We start from the raw sequence: 20,742 nt of genomic DNA, 5'->3' as shown, positions 1-20,742 counted from the left end.
TTTATAATATTATCCGTCATATTTGTTTTTCATATTAGCGCGGTTACACATCCATTCTTATTATCCTATCTTCCATCTTCATGGAAACAAAAGGGACGCCCTTAGTAACTCACCCTTAATTTCCTTGCTTTTTTGCAATTCCTCTTTCTTCTCTGATTGCTTTTAATTTCAGCTAACTCGTATTATTCCATCTTCCATTTTAATGTCTTACCGTTCTGGAGCAAAAATAACAAGTTGCCCTTAGCATCAGGGCTGGCCCAAGACATTGTATTGCCTGGGTCCAAGAATGAAATGCTGTCTCACCCCAAAAAAAAAAAATTCACCCCCAACAAAAGGCCCCCACATTATTTCACTTAAACATAAAATTTAGAAAATACTATACATACTGTTATCTTCTTCCATAACTTAGGCCACCAAACACCCACTGTCTGTTCTCAGTCCTCCTGTCACTCCTGTGTCTGCCACACCCACCGCCCTAGAAGATCCAGCCCGCACTGAAGTCTGACGTCACTGCGCAAACCACAATCACGTTAGGGATGTTCCCTGGGTGAGATGCTCCACCTCCTCATACTCATCAGTTTGCATTGCAGGCGGCAGTATGAGATGGGGAAATGCCGCCCCTAAGCGCGCCTCAAACTGGTGACACAAAAAACTTCTTGGGAATTTTTTCTTGGGAAAGAAATCTTGGCAGTCAATTTGCTGCCCCTCTCCAAGTGCTGCCTGGGTCCAATGGACCCATCGGGACCCATGGTAGGGCCGGCCCTGTTTAGCATCCTGAAACAAAAATCGATGACCTTGGTAACTGATCTTTGCAATAACTGGCTTGACAATAGAAAACTAACCTGTGACCTATTACTATGGGCTTGATTTCTAGCGTGATATCATTTGTAAAAGCAGCCTGTCAATAAAAGTAAGGGACATGTTACTCAGAATGCATTGGAATTATGTTTCGTTTTCCAGTTTTTAAGTGTTAAGTTGGAATTTTCTTGTATTTGAAAGCGATTAGAGATGTTATACACCCAATTTATACGTTACACAAAGAAAAATGTGAATCAGACTGTGTAAAAAATATATCCTTTATTAAGTAAAGAACTTAAAAAAACACATAAAAAATTAAAAGAAACAATCACAGAATCTCTGAAAACAAATTATTCTGCAAACTCCAGCAGCTACAAATGAAGTAGGCATTACAAATTTGTTACAAAAGGAGAAAACAGAACTTTCTTATTTTTGTTTTAGACTAAATTTTTACTCTGCATTTTAGTACATTAAAAAATCCTCCTTGCATTGGTGTCCCCCCCCCCCCCCAAAAAAAAAAAAACACCACCTTCTATAGGGAATGACCAGTAACATACAATATCTAAAAAAAAAAAAACACACAGCAACTATACCACGTGAAAAACCCAGTTTTAAATGTAGCTGAAAATCAAATTTCTACAGTGCAATACTACCAGAACTTAACAGTAATATTTTTGATGTGTAAAAGGTATACTATCAAACAGTTAGAAAACATATAAAAGACAAGCACAAAGATAGAAAACAAACTGCTGCTGTGAATGGTGTCAATTGTCATGTTCACTATTCCAGTTAATATGTTCGCAATCAAGAAGTAGAGCAACTGATTTCTGTTGATAGCTTCAATGAGACATTGATGAGCTTCCTTTTTTGAGTCTTTGATAAGAGTAGCCTTTTTGATAGAGGGATGTGAGGAGTTGTCTATGTTCCATGTGCTTGGTACATTAATACCAGGAGTCATATACTCTCCAAATGCCAAAATTAGGTCACATATTAAAAATGAACACAGCCAAGCTACACACTGGCCAACGATCCATATGCAAAAAGGCAAATTTGCCATTCTACGGGACACAGGTTCCACATATATCTGGAACAAAAAAATGCTGATAAACAACACAGAAGACAGAAGTGCCAAGCTGCAGATGGCCTTGATCCATTCCTTTACCAACATCCTTTTCTTCAGAACATATAGTCCAACTTGAACTCCAATCATGTATATTCCAACATAACCAATCACAGAAAAAATACCCTCTCTGTTGGCATTTAAAAAACCAACTCTGGTGCCCTGACCATCACTGCCGTAAAAAATAAAACTCTTGAGATCAGTCACTTCCAAAAAGAACTGATAGCCTATTATGATGGTAGCAGCTACAAACCAGATTCTTTGACGTGGCACTAAAGTCAGCAGCAGGGATGACAATACCCGAACAATTGCAAGAGTGAAAAAGAAGTTCCAGTGAACACCATACTCAGTTACATGTTCTTGATAGTGGACTGCTTTTACGCTTATTAGCCGGGCAAGTCCGAGAACAATTAGTGGCCAAACTGACAGAACCTGTTTTTTTACTCTGAATAAATGTGAGTGTGCCACTTTTTCCTGTGTTCTGGCTTCTGGAGAAACAAGAGCATTCCCAAAAATAAAGCTTCCAACTCCCATGTCCATCACCCCAGTTCCATATGTCTCTGTTTTTGCATAGCGCCTGGGGAAGATTGGGAAATCCACACCGAGTATGGAAACTGCAGTGAGTACATTAAGGCACACACGCAAAGTTGTAACAGCTGGGACAGTCCCATTCCCCACTTGTGCATTCAGGAAGGACTGGAAGATATTATGAAGGGATGCCTGGATAGACTTGTTTCTCCTTGTGCTTATGAGGTAAAACAGCACTAAGCAAAGTGCCACAAAACATATCAAAACGAAATGTAGGGTATCACAGAAGATTGTGCATGACAGTACCAGTGGAAGTACCAAGAGAATGTAGTCAATGAAAAAGTCACCTTTCCATGAATTACTTATCACAGATGTTTTACGGTGGAGGCTAATAAACAACAATCCTCTGAGTAGGATGGAAAGAGTCGTTACACCCAAGCCTGATGAGATCTCTGTAATGCTGGTACCGTTGAGATTTCTTATAAATGCTTCCTTAAGATGCTTTGATGACATTCTGTGGTAAAATAGAAGGGTTAAAGGTTGTAGAGTTAACAATCTAAAATTTAACCATACCTATAGTTTCCTCTATGGCAGTCTAAACAAGTATGAAATTCAGTTACTATGTGATGTACAAACCTCATAAAGTAAGCACAAAACCTTATTTACCTTCCCTGACTGAGCCAAATCCTTCTTCATCTGTGTCTCACATGCTCCCTATCTCAGACACTGCAGCTCACAGTGGGAAGAGTTTCAGCAACTAAAGCTGGCCATAAATTGAGAGATTTTCTTTCCTACAAATACAGTCAGTGTTGATTGGGGAAATCCCTCCCACGGAGCCATTTTGTTCTCCTGGTGGGTGAAGTCGTCCCTATAACAGCTAGTAGCAATAATCGCATGTAAAATCCAACAGGCTGGTTGTACCCAAGATGACTGATCAATCAACTTGGGTACATTCAGCCTGCCCATACATGGTTTGAATCTTGGCCGCTTCCTGATAATCTATGGCCGGATTTAGGCAGTGCTATGAATCCAGAAAGCAGTGTGCAGAATTAGGTGCTGCCAGGTACTGACTGACAAGCTACTGGCTTCCCCTCATTGTAGTGCAAATAGACACAGCCTACATGAGAGTGGCAACTCGGCAGTACAGCATTGTTGCCACACCATCAAAGAAAGAAGCATCAAGTGGACTCAATAGGTGTTTGTAGGACTTTGCCAGAGAACTCATAATTTAACCCCTTGCCGAGAGCAACACGTATATATATGTTGCAGTCTGCAAGTGGTTTACCGGGATTATGGCCAAAGATATCAGCCATAACTCCAGTATCAGTTTTTTCAGCAGGCGGACAGTTTTCTCATGAAACCAGTCTGAGAGGTTTATGAGCCGCTGGAACGGTTTCCGAAGTGGCAAGAGGGGACATTCCCCCTCTTGTCAGTGTTTCTCGACTTAACATTTTCGGCAGTTCGCTCGAGAAACAATCCGACGGTGCGGCCAGCTATTGCCTTGGAGGACCGGAGTGACGTCACTTCAGTCCAGGCTGAAAGCAACTAATTTTATTTTTTTATTTTTTTTAAAAGCGAAAGCTCAATTTTTCCTTTCTTCTTTTTTTGATCTTTTGTTTCAAAAAGGTAAAGAAGAAATTTGGGTCCTTTTTTACTTCAGATCTCTCCATAAAGAGGACCCGTCATCCTTATTTCTATTATAAGGGATGTTTACTTCCCTTGTAAAAAGAATAAAAGTGATAAAAAAATTAATAAGGGTACAGTGTAAAAATAAAAAAGTAAAATAAATACTAATAATAAAAAAAAATGAAACTGCCCCCATCCCTCCATGCTCACGCGCAGAAGCAAACACATACGTAAGTCGCGCACACATATGTAAATGGTATTCAAGTCACACACGAGGTTTCACATCGAAAGCAAGAGCAAACATTCTAGCACTTGACTTCCTCTGTAACTCTAAACAGGCAACCTGTAAAGGTGTTTAAAGTGTCGCCTATGGAGGTTTTTAAGTACCGCCGATTGTCGCCATTCCACGAGCGTGCGCAATTTTAAACCGTGACATGTTCGTTATCCATTTACTTGGCATAACATAATCTTTCACATTATACAAATAAATTGGGGTAACTATTGCGTTTTTTTTTTTTAATTCAATAAAGTGTAATTTTTCCCCCAAAAAAATAGTGTTTGCAAAACTTCTGTGCAAATACCGTGTGACATAAAACATTGCAACGATCGCCATTTTATTCCCTAGAGTCTCTGCTTAAAAAAGAAAAAAAAAAAAAAAAAACGTATAATGCTTTGGGGTTATAAGTAATTTTCTAGCAAAAAATACTGATTTAAAATTGTAAACAAAAAGTGCCAAAAAAAGCCTCGTCGGCAAGTGGTTAATGTTGCAGCAGATATTTTAAATGGGAGGCCATAGTCCTACTTTAATTTTGCGAACAGGACTCCATGTTTTGCCAATGCAAGCTAAAATTAACAGATTTACTTAACTGTCACCCTCTTCAGTTGAGCATACGCATCACTGGTGTTTGATGACTGTTTGCTTATGCTCCCAGCACTTTCACGATGGCAGGAAGAGAGCCTTCAGTCCTGTGTACGCTACAGACAGTGACTTAAGAGCTTACATAGGGCTTCCTCCTCGCCCATTGATAAAATGGAGCAGTGGGAGAGCAAAATAAAGATAAGTATGTGCAGCTGATGGAAGCACCAGTACAAGTAGAACTTTACTGGGGAAAAAAAATAAATAAAACTGCTAACATAAAAGCTTTTTATTGAGGAAGAGACATTCTAGGTCTTTCTGGCAGTAAATGCCTGTTAAGAGGCTGCTGGAGGTGAGTGTGTAATGGAGCTGTAATATGGCTCACTAAGCTGACTATTTACTAAGAGGTTTGGGGGCGCCACTCTCTTATGGGAATTTGGTTGCTACCGGATTTTTGGTGAAGTGCTTTATATCCATCTGGACACATGCCTGTTTGACCATTCCTAACCAATGGTCTAATGATCTGGTAAGCAGACATCCTTTTTTGTGCACATGGTGATGCATACTTCTGACCCTGATCTTGGTGTTGGATTCTCCCAATCTCTGGCATTTATCTAGTTCAGTAAATCATCCAATTCTGTGGGATCTATGGACTGACCTTGAGTAGACTTGCTTTCACACAGATGGTTGGTTTCTTTTTGGCGCTGTATTCTTTATCATTAATAAATGCCTGTTACCCACTTGCTAGCAAACGAAGGGTCAATGAGCTGTGCACATGCAGCTCATTGTGTACAATCTCAGCATGCCCTAGTGCTAGGAAGAATTAAAGTGTAAATCCACCCTAACACTAAAATCTCTGCATCTATAGACATCCAAGATCTCACAATAACCTATCTAGCCCTGTAAAGAAGAAATCAGTATACCTACCATTTTTGAAGCCGATCTGGTCTCCAGCGGCAGAAGCTCTGCGGAGTACACGGCCGACAACGGCTGTAAAATTTATGGGAAGTGACATCACCCATAGACTTACAATGGGGTTTCCGTGGTCGGTTGTGTCCTCTGCACCTGACTCCACAGCAAATCCACAGCTGACAGCTCAGCGTGGGATCGGGTTGGATCGGTTTCAAAAGGAGGTACGTATACTGATTTTTTTCTTTACAGGGCCAAATAAGTTAGTTTTAGATCAAGGAGGTCTGTAGATGCAGTGATTTTAGTGTTAAGGTGAACTTACACTTTAACTTCTGTGGACACATGCAGGAGTTATGTCACCCGGGGCCCACCAATTAAGATGACCAAAGATGTTGAGGTAAGAATTACTCCGTCTAGAATCTCTTTAAGTGAGACCGTTGCATTTACCTACATAGGCAAAGCTAAGCTCCACGTTGCAGACTCATTCACCAAATAATTGTATATGTTTCAAATATTCTAAACTGCAAACATTCATTTTTATTAACATTGCTTACTTGTATTACTTTGTCTCTGCTGATGGGCAGCTGTCACAACTGACTAAAAGATGAAAGGCACCCTAGAGATCATGGATTACAGCAACTGTAATTGCCATTATCCTAAGTGAATGGCTAGATTAGTGGTAGTTGTACACCTACAAAAAAAAAAAAAAAGTGTTATTACTATCAATGTGAAATTGAACAGGCTAAAAGTACTTATGAAACAAGATTAAAAAAAAAATCAATGCTTTAAATTAGAACTATAGGCAAAACTTTTTCATTTTGGATTACGCAAGGAAGGGTTATAACCCCCATCAGATTTTTTTTTTTTTTTGCCATCTGCAACCCATTATGGGGATTTCCTTTCACTTCCTGTCCAATAGCTAAAACAAGAAGTGAGAGGGGAACCCTGCAAATAAAGGGAATACCTTGGGGACCCCTAGATCACCAGAACTAGTGTTCCCATTGGAAGATTTCTCCTCTATTACTTTTCTTGGGACAACCCAAAATTTGGAATTTTCTTTTACATTTATTTTCAATAATAATAGTAAACAGAACAAATAGAGAGGGAATCTCCCTAATGGGGACACAGACAGCAATAAAAACCTAAATAAATAGGGACAAAGACAGCAATAGGCATTATAATTTTTCTCCACTCTGTCCAAAACTAAAAAAAAGTTTTGCCTTTAGTTAGCCACTTCCTGCCTGCCATGTACTGCAGATGAGCAGCCAGTGTAAGCAAAGCTGCGTACATCGTTGCCTACTTCTGGGTTTAGGGGCGCACGCATGCGTGCCCCTCACCCGACACCTGCTGTGATTGTATACAAATGGGAGCCTGCCAGCAAGTCCCAGCCAATGATTCACGGCCGGGATCTGCTGATCAGCCCAGAACTCTGTGTTGAAGAACAACACAAAGTTTTGTACAGAGGGAGCGATCTGTCAGTTTCTCATCCTTTCAAAGCTTAGAGATCCATTAGTAAGTTCAGCACACTTTACACACATTACGCATAGTTAGGCATACATTTAACCCCTTAGTTACCTTAGATGTTATCACCTTCCCAGCCAGTGTCATTATTACAATGACAGTGTATAGTATTAACACTGATCACTGTATTATTGTCACGGGAGATGTCAGTGGCAGTTAGTCAGACTCCCCCCCCCCCCCCTCGCGTCAGTTAGTGTCAGATTGCATAATCGCAGTCCCATGTCCCATTACAAGTTGCCAAAAGTAGTATAATAAAAAAATTCCCATATACTTTTTATATTATATATATATATATATATATATATATATATATATATATATATACATACACACACACACACACACACATATATATATACATAACCTTTTTTTTTATTATTATTTATTTATTTTTTATTCAAAGACATGTAGCAGAATACATTTTGGCAACAATTTATGAAAAAAAGTATTATTTTTTTATTTTGTTTTATAGCGGAAAGAAAAAGAAAATATATATATATATTTTTTTCATAATTGTCGATCTTTTTTAGTTTATACCGCAAAAAAAAAAAACCCCAAAAAAACAAAAAAAACAGTGGTCATCAAATTCCACCAAAAGAAAGCTCCATTTGTGTGAAAAAAATGATATCAATTTCATTTTGGGTACATCATTGCATGACTGCGCAATGACCATTTAAACTAACGCAGTGCCGAATAGCAAAAAATGGCCTGGCCATGAAGGGGGCAAAATCTTCCGGAGATGAAGTGGGTAAAGTAAACCTGTCAAATAAACCATGCACCTTTAAAGTCGTTCTAGTCTATGGGGTACCCATAGGTAATTCGATATTTTAGGAAATGTATATCCTCATACCTGTGAATGTTATGTTTGTATAGAATATTCCCTGATTTTGGGATTACTTTTTTGGTGATCTCTTCCTCAAGACATGTCATAGCCCCAAAATAATCTCATAGTTTGAAAAAGACTATATATGGTTACTTATTGCACCTGTATGGCAGGACTCCTCTACTACATTGGTAAGAGGAAAACCAATGTAGAAAATGTTCTATCTAATATATGTATAATATATATAATATATGTATATAATAATATGTAATATATGTAAGTGGTTAACAGATGTACGAATAGTAATTGTTACATTGTTTTCTTTTTATTTCTCATGCTTTTTTATAATTTACATTATTATAAAAGCCAACCTGTTCACCAAAAGTGACAACGGCAGGAGCTGAGATATACTATACCAATGCCAGTGAAGCTTAAAGTATTGTCAAAATAAAAAAAACAAAAGTCAGCACAGGGGACAAGACTTCCTATTATTGCGCTGTGTCCCTTGTGCTGCTGGCTCCTGGTTTCCTTGAAATCCTCCTCCATCAATGTCCCCACTCCAGCAGGCCTTAATCTTTTGGTTCGGCGGGGTTTAAAACAAGTGAGAGTTCTCATTCCCACTCCTCAAGTGTGCCTTTCTGTGCAGCGGCTTCATTCATAGCAGCCATACTACAATTTCTACGAATGAAACATGATTTATGAATTAAAGCAGAGTTCCGGCCTCAAAATCTATAAAATCGATTTTGGGCCATCCGCTTGCTAAGGGGAAGCTGAAAAAGAAATGGATAATGGCAAATTTTTTTTTGGTCACCTACCTCATTATAGAAGAAAATATACTCGCCTTCCTTCCACTTCCTCCCTCTGAGGCCGCGGCCCGCGCCGTCACTTCCGGTTTGCGATGATTCCTGGGAGCTGAACGTCATCGCTCCCAGAAGTCAATGCGCCTGCACCGGCCCCGCTCCTCACTTCCGGTGCAGGCGCGGTATTCACTGCCAAACAGCTTCTGGGCATACCATGCCTGCACCGGAAGTGACAAGCGGGGCCGTGCAGTGCATTGTGGGACTCCGACGTCACGAAGAGGACAGGAAGATGGACGCTGCGGCTTCAGCTGCCCAAACCTGAGATGGCAGCGCTGTGGAAGAAATTTTCAAGGTAAGTATTTCTTCTTACAGGTAAGTGCGACCCGGGACAGTTCAGAGGCTATCCATTATGGAATGTACTAGCCCTGACTGTCCCGGGGGTATTTTTAGCTCAAATTGACCCCGGAGGCCGTAACTCCGCTTTAAGGAGGAGTGAATTAATGAAAATGTCCACCCCCTCCATTCATAAATTATGTTTCATTCGTATTTCTATATACTCCTGCTGCACTGGAAGATTGGGGCTGTGGAGAGTGGGTGTAAGGGAGTCGATAGAGTAGGATTTCAGGGAGAAAAGGAGCCAGCAGCACAAGGGACAGCGCATTAATATTAAGTAATGTCCTTTGTGCTGATGTTAGTATTTCTTTTTTTAATTGGACTACACTTTGGATTTAAAGCGGAGTTCCACCATAAATTTATACTTCCCTCCATCTTCTCGCTCCGGATCACCTGAAAAACAAATGGATAATCGCAATTTTTTTTTTTTTTTTTTTTTACTTACCTTGTAGAGAAAAATACTTACCTTACTTTCTTCTTCCTCCCCTCGGCGGCCAAGGCGATTCGTCACTTCCTGGCTTTTGCAATGATTCCTGGGAGCTGAACGTCATCGCTCCCAGGAATCATTGCGCCTGCACCGGCCCCGACATCAAATCCGGGGCGCGCGCGTCATTCCCTTCTAAACAGCTTCTGGGCATGCCCAGAAGCTGTGGAGGGATGACGTGCGCGCACTGGAAGTGACGGCGGGGCCGGTGCAGTGCATCGTGGGACCGAAGAAGAAGGAAGAGGACGCGGAAGAGGATCGCGCTGGCTTCAAGCTGCCCATACCTGAGATGGCAGCGCTGGACAAGACATTTTCAAGGTAAGTATTTCTCCCAAAGGGTAAGTGCAACCCAGGACAGATCAGAGGCTAGCCATTGTGGAATGTGCTAGCCCTGACTGTCCCGGGAGTATTTTTATTAAAAAATGTATAACCAGGGTGGAACTCCGCTTTAAGTAGGTGTAACAGTTTTGTTTTTTAAACCACATGAATAAAAGGCAGCTGTATACCCTGCTTTCTTATTTTTACCTACAGGGAAGCCTATGATAGGGCTTACCTGTAGGCAAATGAATATCTCCTAAACCTGCACGGTTTAGGAGATATTCATCCTGCATGCAGCCGCTGACACCAGTGGTGCATGCGTTCTGAAGGCCTGGCGAACCGTGACGGAACTTCAGAGCTTCTTGCTGGAACCGAAGGCTCCTTTGCGCATGCACAGGAGAGACATCATCGCCCCTCTTACCCCCCACAATGCTACATTTGCTGAATAACTTGGTTTACAAAGAAAGAAGAGAAGAATATAAGTAAAAGAATGTTAAAGAAGGCCTTGGGCAGACCATAGATGATGCAATTTTCTTTCCTGCAACCACAGGAATAAATTAACCACATAACGTCTGCTCACGTTGCTGCTACTCCAGCAACGTGGCTCGTTATCGTCTAGCGACGTAGTACTACGTTGCTAGACTCCTCCCCCTGTAGGTGGCGCTCGCGCGCCGCCGGAGGTGCGCTCCCGCCGTTTTCAGTCACAGCGGGAGTCGGGCCAGGGGAGGAGCGGCGGCGATCACCGCTGCTCTTCCCTGATCGTCGGGGAATCTAGTTTGGAGATCCGCCCGCCTGTGTAAACAGAGCGGGCGGATCTCCTAAGTGACAGGGAGTGACAGATCGCAGTGTTCAGCATAGCTGAACATCCGATCTGTCCCTGACTCACTCAGTCACCTCCCCCCACACATGTCAGTAAGCACCAGGCATACATTAACCCCTCCCTCTCCAATAAAATTAACCCCTTCCCTGCCAGTGTCATTTTTACAGTAACAGTGCATATATATAGCACTGATTACTGCAGTAATGTCACTGGTACCCCCAAACGTGTCAAAAATGTCAGTCAAGGGTCCGATCTGTCTGCCGCAATGTCGCAGTCCCGCAAAAAAAAAAAAAACGCAGATCGCCGCCATTACTCGTTAAAAAAACAAAAAAAAAAAAAACACCAATAATGACAAAAATCTTTCCCTTAGTTAGTAAACGCAATAATTTTTGCACAAACCAATCAAAATACGCTTATTGTGATTTTTTTTACCAAACATAGGTAGCAGAAAACAAATTGGCCAAAAATGTAAAAAAATTTAGATTTTTACATTTTTTTTGGGGGAGAATTTCATATAAAAAATGTTAAAAATATTGTTATTTTTTCAAAATAAACGCTCTTTTTTTGTTTATAGCGCAAAAAGTAAAAATCGCACAGGTGATCAAATACCACCAAAAGAAAGCTCTGTTTGTGGGGAAAAAAAGACATAAATTTTGTTTGGATACAGCGTTGCACGACCGCGTAATTGTCCGTTAAATTCGCACAGCGCCGAATCGCAAAAAGTGGCCCAGGCGTAAGACAGCAAAATCCTCTAGTGGTAAAGTGGTTAAAAAAAGACAGAAAATTTTGAAAAAAAATGGTACACTATGCCTTCAGCTTGCAGGTTTTTGTTTTTTTGTTTTTCAGCGGGTTTACAACAGCTTTAAAGCAATCCTGGCAGTGTAAAGGCTTGCTCACACACTCCTGCATGCTAAAACGTGCGTAGGCTAGTGTCCGCTCTGTAGCAATAGTAATAGATGGTGCTTTGTGTCGTTACAACACAAGGAACTGTTTACTTTTTCCTTTTTTTACCTTTATGGCATTTCATTTTTTTTTTTTTTCTTATGAGGTGTGGTGGGAAAAAATGTAGCATGTCTTCTATATGCTCTGGTGTAAGGATCTATGCAATTGAATGCAGCTCAAGTGAAGTTGTGGAAAATAAGTCTTAAAGTGAAACTAAACACACACAGTTTAATTTACATTGTACCTTTTCTTTCAGTATATGGGTGATGGCACTGTAATTATTTTAATGAAAAACAAAAAAACATCTAAGTACCTTTTTCCTAATGGATTTACAGCTGTCACATGACCAAGATCTTTCCCATCCTGTCTGCAGGGAAACAAGCAGGAGGGGCTTCCAGTCCTCTGCTACTGGTCACATGTCCAAAATAAAAAAAAAAAAACGGCCTTTGGAATAAAAATAAATAAATAATATTAATAAACTCTTTAAAATTGGTATACAAATACATATTTAAAATCAAATCTTTATTATGTTGTGGAAATTACAATGTGTAAGTGGGTTACTGCTAGTCACACGCTGTCAGGTCCCTCCATCCTGTGTCTTAGAATAAAAGGGAGGTGAAGCCTCCATCAATCTAAATGTAATATCCCACCCCTATTGTGTTTAGCTGGTTAGTGGGCATGGAGGAGGAGGGAGGTAGTGGGCTGTCGTTTACCATTGCGTATACACCCACATGTGTGACTCTATAGTCACATGGGCTGCTAAATTGTGATAATGAAAAAATGCCCAGTATAAAAACTCACTGAAAACTGAGCATGTGCAGAGTTGCCACTACAGCTGCAAAATCCCTAGCTGAATTGAGGACATGAACAGAAGGTAAAGATAGCGAGCAGCAGATCAACCAGTTTTTTTGCAGAATACAAAAAAACGAGTCTCATAGTGACCGAGTATGAACAGCATGCAATATACAGCATTTATTTTGATTTACCTTTAACTATGTGGTGCAAGGGCCTGCCTAATTGCATACAAACTGAAAGGGTTTAGGTTTGATATATGGTTTTGGTAAATCTAAAGGAAACTCGTACAAGAAAATTGTATAATGTATGGCCAGCCTTAGCATTTGCCCTTACCCCCAGCAATGCTACATTTGCTTAATAAACTTGTTTTACAAGAAAAAGAAGAGAAGAATATAAGTAAAAGCATGTGAAAGAAAGTCTTAGGCAGACCATAGATGATGCGATTTTCTTTCTTGCAAACACAGGAGTAAATTAAAAAAGGCCAAAAATTAAAAAAAAAAAAAAATTATTTTTACTTTCTGCTATAAAACCTATCCAATAAAATTCCTTTAAAAAAACTTGAATTACTTTATATATTTTACCAAAATGTATTTTGCTACATGTCTTTGGTAAAGAAAAATCCCAATAAGTGTATATTGATTGGTTTGTGTGAAAGTTATAGCATATACAAACTATAGTATATATATATATATATATATATATATATATATATATATATATATATATATATATATATACACATACACACACACACTTTACCACCGGAGGATTTTGCTGTCTTACGTCCAGGCCACTTTTTGCGATTCGGCATTGTGCGACTTTAACTGACAATTGCGCGGTCATGCAACTCCGTACCCAAACAAAATTTACGTCCTTCTTTTCCCACAAACAGAGCTTTCTTTTGGTGGCATTTGATCACCTCTGCGCTTTTTATTTTTTGTGATATTAATAAAAAAAATGCGAAAAATTTTGAAAAAATAACAATATTTTTCTACTTTGACTGTTAAAAAATATCCAATATATTCAATTTTTGTCATATATTTAGGCCAAAATGTATTTAGCTACATGTCAAATTCTCAATGAGCGTATTTTTAACTGCTTTAAGACCGGAAGATTTTACCCCATTCCTGACCAGGCCATATTTTGCGATTCGGCACTGCGTTACTTTAACGGACAATTGCGCGGTCGTGCGACGCTGTACCCAAATAAAATTGATGTCCTTTTTTTCCCCACAAATAGAGCTTTCTTTTGGTGGTATTTCATCCTGTGTGATTTTTACTTTTTGCGCTATAAACAAAAAAAGAGTGACAATTTTGAAAAAAACAACAATATTTTTTACATTTTTTTTATATGAAATTCCCCAAAAAAATGTAAAAATCAAATTCTCTTAACATTTTAGGCCAATTTGTTTTCTGCTACATATTTTTGGTGAAAAAAAAAAAAAAAACGCAATTGCGCAAAAGTTTTATCGCTGCTACTAACTACGGGAAATTTGTCATATTTATTGTTTTTTTTTTTTAACTAGTAATGGCGGCGATCTGCGATTTTTTTTTTTTGCAGGAATGTGACATTGCAGCGGACAGATCGGACTCTTGACTGACATTTTTGACACTTTTGGGGGTACCAGTGACATTACTAAAGTAATCAGTGCTATATATATGCACTGTTACTGTAAAAATGACACTGGCAGGGAAGGGGTTAACTTTTATTGGTGATCAAGGGGTTAATGTATGCCTGGTGCTTACTAACGTGTGTGGGGGGAGGTGACTGAGTGACACAGGGACAGATCCAGGGTTCAGCTATGCTGAATCCTGCAATCTGTCCCTGCCTGTCACTTAGGAGATCCGCCCGCTTTGTTTACACAAGCGGGCGGATTTCCACACTCGATCCCCGACGATCGGGGAAGAGCGGCGGTGATCACCGCCGTTCCTCCCCTGGCCCGACTCCCGCTGTGACTGAAAACAGCGGGAGCGAGCCTCCAGCGGTGCGCGCGCGCCGCCCACAAGGGGAGGAGTCCAGCGACGTAGGTCTACGTCGCTGGACGATATCGAGCCACTTTGCCGCAGTACGGTCAACGTGACCGGTCGGCAAGTGGATATATATACTGGAATTTTTATACTACTAATGGTGGCGATCAGCGACTTATAATGGGACTGCGATAGTGCTGCGAACAATGTGACACTAACTGATGCTGAGAGGGGGAACTGACTAACTGCCACCACCAGTGCCATTAATACAGTAATCAGTGGTAATACTTTACACTGTCACTATACTAATGACACAGGCTGGGAAGGGGTAAACACCTAGGGGCAATTAAGGGGTTAAATGTGCGCCTAACTATGTGTGATGTGTGTAAAGTGTGCTGCTTTTATCAATGACCTTTAGGGCCCCTTTTACACTTGTGTGACTTGTCCTGCAACTTGGGACTGCAAAGTCGCATGACAAGTTGTACCCCATGATTTTTAATGAGTACCGTTCATATCTGTGCGACTTCAAGCCGCAACGACTTCAAAGTAGTACCTGCACTACTTTGGTCCAACTTTGATGCATTTTTAGGTCCATTGGCTGTCACTTGCTGACAAAATCCTGCTGTGTACAATCACAGCAGGTGCTTGCAGGGAGGGGCGCATGCCCATGCCCTAAACCTGGAAGAAGGTGCGATGTGCGAGTATGTTACTTTGTCTACACTGGCCGTCTGTCCGCAGTACATTGTGGGCAGGAAGTGGTTAAACATTTTTTTTTTTAATCTACTTCCTGGTTTCTATACCTAGGCAAATTATGGTCATACATTCCAAGAGTTTTCAGGAGGGGTTTTCTCAGCTAAGCACACCCTCCTTCCTTTATGCCGGAGCTAAGGGCAGATGGATTCCAGGAAGTAAATGCTACATGAATAATCTGCCCTTACTTAAGTGGAACTTTACTTACTTACCGTACTTACACTGCATGTGAGCACCACAAACCTAAATCCCAGTTTATTTCATGTTTAATATTTAAAGCAAACTCTCCCCTCCAACCATGTCTCCATGCTTTATTTAGCTGAGAAATCACTTTGAAAAACACCCCTCCTAGCAATTCTGGCAGTGGCCACCTTGAGTAAGGGAAGATGGAGCATTTACACCCTGGAATCCATCTGCCCTTAGTTCAGGCATGCAGGCAGGGCTCAGCTCAGAAAACTCCTCCTTCTCCTTCCCTGAAGACTCCTGAGATGTATGACATCAGTTGCCTAGTCATGGAAAACAGGAAGTAACTAAATGTTAAAAAAAAAATGTAAACAAGCAAATATGATATACTTTCATGAAGAATAAAAATAGTCAATGTTGACAAAGAGTAAAGTTCCTCTTTAACCAGTTGCTGACTGCCCTCTGTATATATATTGCGGGGTGGCGGCTCCTACAGGGGAAATTACGTACAAGTACGCAATCGCCTCTTTCAGGTTTGTGGCATGCACGCACATCAGTGGCCTGCTCCTGCTGTGATTGGACACAGCGGGAGCCAATCAGCGGGTCCAGTGGACCTAATATCCGCCCGAAACTTTCAGTTGTTACAAGAAAGGCAGAATGGTGGTCTGCCAATTTTACCAAGGTAAGTCACCGTTCTGTGACAAGGGAAGATAGAGATCCTGTGTTTCTGCTAAGCAGGAACACGGATCTCTGTCTTTCTCACAGTACAAGCACCCCCCGAACCACACACACAGTTAGAAAGCACCCCCTAGGGACACATTTAACCCTTTGAACGTCCCTGATGTTAACCCCTTCCCTGCCAGTGTCAATAGTACAGTGACAGCAAATTTTATTTACCATTGATCACTATATTGCTGTCACTGGTCCCCAAAAAGTGTCACTAAGGCTGGCCATACATTATACAATTTTCTGTACAGTTTTCTTGAGATTTATCTTCAACTATGTAGTAAAAAGGCCTGCCTTATAGGATGCAATTGAAAGTGTTGTTTAGTTTTGACCTTTTATTATATGGTTTTTGGTAGATCTAACAGAAAATTGTACATGTATGGCCAGCCTTAGTATCCGATTTGCCTGTCACAATCCCGCTATAAACGTTGCTGATCGCAGCTATTACTAGTACAAAAAAATAAAATAAATAAAAATTTCATAAAAACATCCTATAGTTTACCACCTCTGCCAAATGTACAAAGTTGGTCTGATGCAAGGCCTACGGGTTACCTCTTTTTGGACTATAACCGAATGTGTTTCACAGTAGAAGTCTCTTCATAGTTGACCACCCTGTCGCAGTTCTTGATACCCATTGGTGGACTTACATGGATTTCTGTCTTAACTCCTTACCCTTAAAACATGCCACCATTGATAACTTCTTATTTAGTGTTTATGTTGTCAGAACCATTTTGCACTCTTTTTGTATTTTATTATAACAACATTTCACTGAAATCCTGAAAATTGGATAAAAAGTCTGAAACAGAAAAATATCCCATAGTTTGTAGCTCCTATAAGTTTTGTGCAAACTAATAAATATATGATTATTGGGATTTTTTTTTTTTTACCAAAAACACGTAGCAGAATACATATTGGCCCAAACTGATGAAGAAATCTGATTTTTTTTTTTTTTTAAAAAATGTATTGGGTATGTTTTGTAGAAGTAAAAAAAATTAGTATTATTTTTTTTTTTTTTTTTTAAATTGTTGGCATTTTTTTGTTTATAGTGCAAAAAAAATAAAAAAAAACTACAGAGGTGATCAAATACCACCAAAAGAAAGCTCTATTTGTGGGGAAAAAAGACATCAATTTTACTTGGCTACAGAGTCGCATGACCCAGCAATTTTCAGTTAAAATAACACAGTGCAGTATTGCAAAAAATGGCCTGGTCATCATGAAAGGGGTAAACCTCCTGGGGCTGAAGTGGTAAGGATGGCTGTGACTTGAAATGCTAGATGGATGTTTTTCAAAGTGATTTCTCAACCAAATAAAGCATGGAGACATGGACGAGTTTGCTTTGAATATTACGCTTCGTTCACATCTTGGCGTCCTGGATCACGGGCAGAAATGCCACCAATTGGCCTGAGATCTGGAATCAGGGCAAATCACGGGACCCCCGTGCGATCCCTGCCACTTCCAATGGCCGATTTTGCCGTGATTGTTGCCTGACGAATCGCGGTAAAACGATGCAAAAAGAATCATAATTAGTTAGGTTGAAAAAAGACACAAGTCCATCTGGCTCAACCAACAAAAAACAAAAACCAGTAAAGAAAACCCAACCATACAATCCCATATACACAATCCTATACCTGCAGTTGATTTGGTGCAGTGATGGCGAACCTTGGCACCCCAGATGTTTTGGAACTACATTTCCCATGATGCTCATGCACTCTGCAGTGTAGCTGAGCATCATGGAAAATGTAGTTCCAAAACATCTGGAGTGCCAAGGTTCACCATTACTGATCCAGAGGACGGCGAAAAAACCCCAGCAAAGCATGATCCAATTTTCTACAGCAGGGGAAAAAAATTCCTTCTTGATCCCCCGAGAGGCAATCGGATATTGCCTGGATCAACTTTTCCCTTTAAATATTAGTATCCATTAATATTATGTACACCCAGGAAAGAATCCAGGCCTTTTTTAAAGCAATGTAATGAGCCAGCCAGAACCACCTCTGGAGGGAGTCTTTTCCATATTTTCACAGCTCTTACAAGGGCGCCTTTTGCCCAAAAGACGTACAAGAACTATTCTATTTGTGTGATTTTACCGCGATTCATTGAGCGACAATCTCAGTAAGATCACGCCGCCTTTGGGGTGCCATTGGAAGTGACGGGGATCGCACTGGCGTCCTGCGATCTGCCCTTATTTGAGATTGCGGCGATTCTGCCCATGATCCAGGACACCAAGATGTGAACGAAGCATAATATTCAAAGCAAACTTGTCCATGTCTCCAAGCTTTATTTGGTTGAGAAACCAATTTGAAAAACATCCATCTAGCATTTCAAGCCACAGATGTGAATGGAGTCTTAGAAATGAATTAAATAACGTGTTCAGTTAATGGTGCTCAGATACAGTGTAAGTCTGCTTAAATGACAGCAAACCAATAACTGAAAGGTTTGCTACTGATGGGACATAGAAACTCTAGGAGGGTACAAATCTCAGACATAATCTGCAGCAGCTGTGCATGGCAGCCAATCGGCTCCTAGCTTTCATTTTCAAAGCTTAACTGAAAAGGTGAGGCTAAAAGTTGATTGGTCAATATGCAGAGCTGCACTAGATCTGATAGATTCCCCCATGGTACTCATGACAAGTGGAGGAAAAGAAATGCCTAGAGATGAGAGGCAGTGAGAAGGTGACAGATAAATATTTACTTACATCCCTATGAAAACATTGTCTGGCTTGGCAGTAGAAGTCCTCACCCATACCTCTCAGTCACCCTCCAGGAACACAGCTGGAATGTGCCCACAGCTCAGCAGTGTGTGATCTCCCAGCACTACCGGTGTCCCCGTCCGTCCAATCGTCGGCTGTACAGCCAGGCCACGTGACTCCAGCTCCCGCCTATGGCAGACGAGTGTCCGGATGACGTCTGTGGCGGCGGGCAGGGTTTAATCTGCAGGCGACTCCTCTTGTCCTTCAGATATTAGTGTGGAGCTGGCAGCTGTATAGAGCTCACCTGGGTCCCCCTCTGCCATGAGCGCGGCACACGGGAAGTCACAGGTAGGTGACCGCCATAGGGACACGGGTGTGAGCTTCACCCGCCTCTAATAAAGTTGTATGAATTGGAATTATCGGGCGGAGAGCAGAGCTGTGCCAGGGTGGGTCATGGTCAGTGTATTGGGGTGCAGGTGTATGTCCGTTATTGCAGAACATAGCGCTGTATATATTAGTAGGTGAACAGTGTGCCCCCTGGCGGCGATTCATGTGGCGGGCGACCCCTCATTACTCATCGCAGCATTCCAGTCTCCTACATGCCAGAATGGAACTTTAGGATGAGTTAGACCCCGCCCCTGTGTCCGCCCACACCCCGCCCACTCAGTGATCAGGAGCCGCCTTCGGCCGCACCGCTGGCACTGTGATCACCTTGCTTGTACTGGTGCAGTGTGCGGGCTGATATAGGGATGAAATCCCCATCCTGTCCTATGCTGTATGATCATCACTGATTTATACATCATCTACTATTACAGAAACCACTGCTGGTCTCTTTCTGAATGTACCAGCTTCCTGGCAGTTATACTAACCGTCTTTAAAAAGCCCAAATACTGGAGTATCAAATGATCAGGGGAGGACTGGCCCAGGGGGCAATTGCCCCCCCCCCCACATTAGGCTGCTCTGATGCCCCATAAAAAGGCTGCACTGCTTCTGCCACAGACATGTCTAAAGGATTCCTGGTGAAGAGAAGTAAAAAGTCTCCACCGCTGACTTACTGAGTGCGGGATGAAGAAAAGGAAAACGCGAACCCCCCCCCCATTATGGATGGTGTAAACTGTGTCTGAGCAAAGGCCGGTTCCATGCCCCACTGGAGACTCTCCTCCCCCAGCCAGCCCTGATCACACTTTCCCTGCACCCCACTGGCCAGGGGGGAACCTGGATTTGATCAGTAAAGAGTACCTGGAGCGGACCTTCAGCCTGGAATGGGGGTCAGGAGGAGGCCAGGAAGAGGGAGAGGGGCTGAGTCGCTGCACCATGGGTCTCTGGTTTGTACTTGCCCCCCTGGGCCAAAAGTTGCCAGTCTGCCCCTGCAAATGATCCTCCCTTGCAGTGACGTTGTGTCACTATTAAACCATAAGATGTTACCAGTTGTTCAGTCATTCAGTCATGTCCGACTCTTCGTGACCTCATGAACCATAGCGTGCAACGGTTTTCGGTCCTCCTCTGCCTCCCCAAGTTTTCTTAACCTCTTTACCACTGCTCACATTGCTGCTACTGCAGCAATGTGGCTCGTTATATATTTGTGTGTTAGATCCCTAGTTGCCCTTAAATAGTAAGTGTAGCCAACATCCCGATATGTAATCTGTAAAGAGTTTGGTGCCTCAAACCAAAATTGGTGGGACTTTATGGGCTAATCA

The 20,742-nt window shown here is 41.4% G+C and overlaps 1 protein-coding gene across 1 annotated transcript; it reads right to left on the bottom strand.

Moving 5' to 3' along the window:
• Window positions 1–1,411: 1,411 nt before the first annotated feature.
• Window positions 1,412–19,506, bottom strand: PIGW (phosphatidylinositol glycan anchor biosynthesis class W). Its single transcript, XM_082244286.1, has 3 exons — window positions 19,102–19,506; window positions 6,392–6,528; window positions 1,412–2,960 (listed from the first exon to the last, which is right to left on the bottom strand). Exon 3 carries the CDS (start codon window positions 2,957–2,959, stop codon window positions 1,448–1,450), a length of 1,512 nt encoding a protein of 503 aa, XP_082100412.1. The 5' UTR covers window position 2,960; window positions 6,392–6,528; window positions 19,102–19,506; the 3' UTR covers window positions 1,412–1,447.
• Window positions 19,507–20,742: the final 1,236 nt, after the last annotated feature.

The sequence above is a fragment of the Pelophylax lessonae genome, assembly GCF_965119305.1.
Source record: "Pelophylax lessonae genome assembly, chromosome: 2".
Lineage (NCBI taxonomy): Eukaryota > Metazoa > Chordata > Amphibia > Anura > Ranidae > Pelophylax > Pelophylax lessonae.
This window is presented reverse-complemented; position numbering and strand designations above follow the sequence as displayed.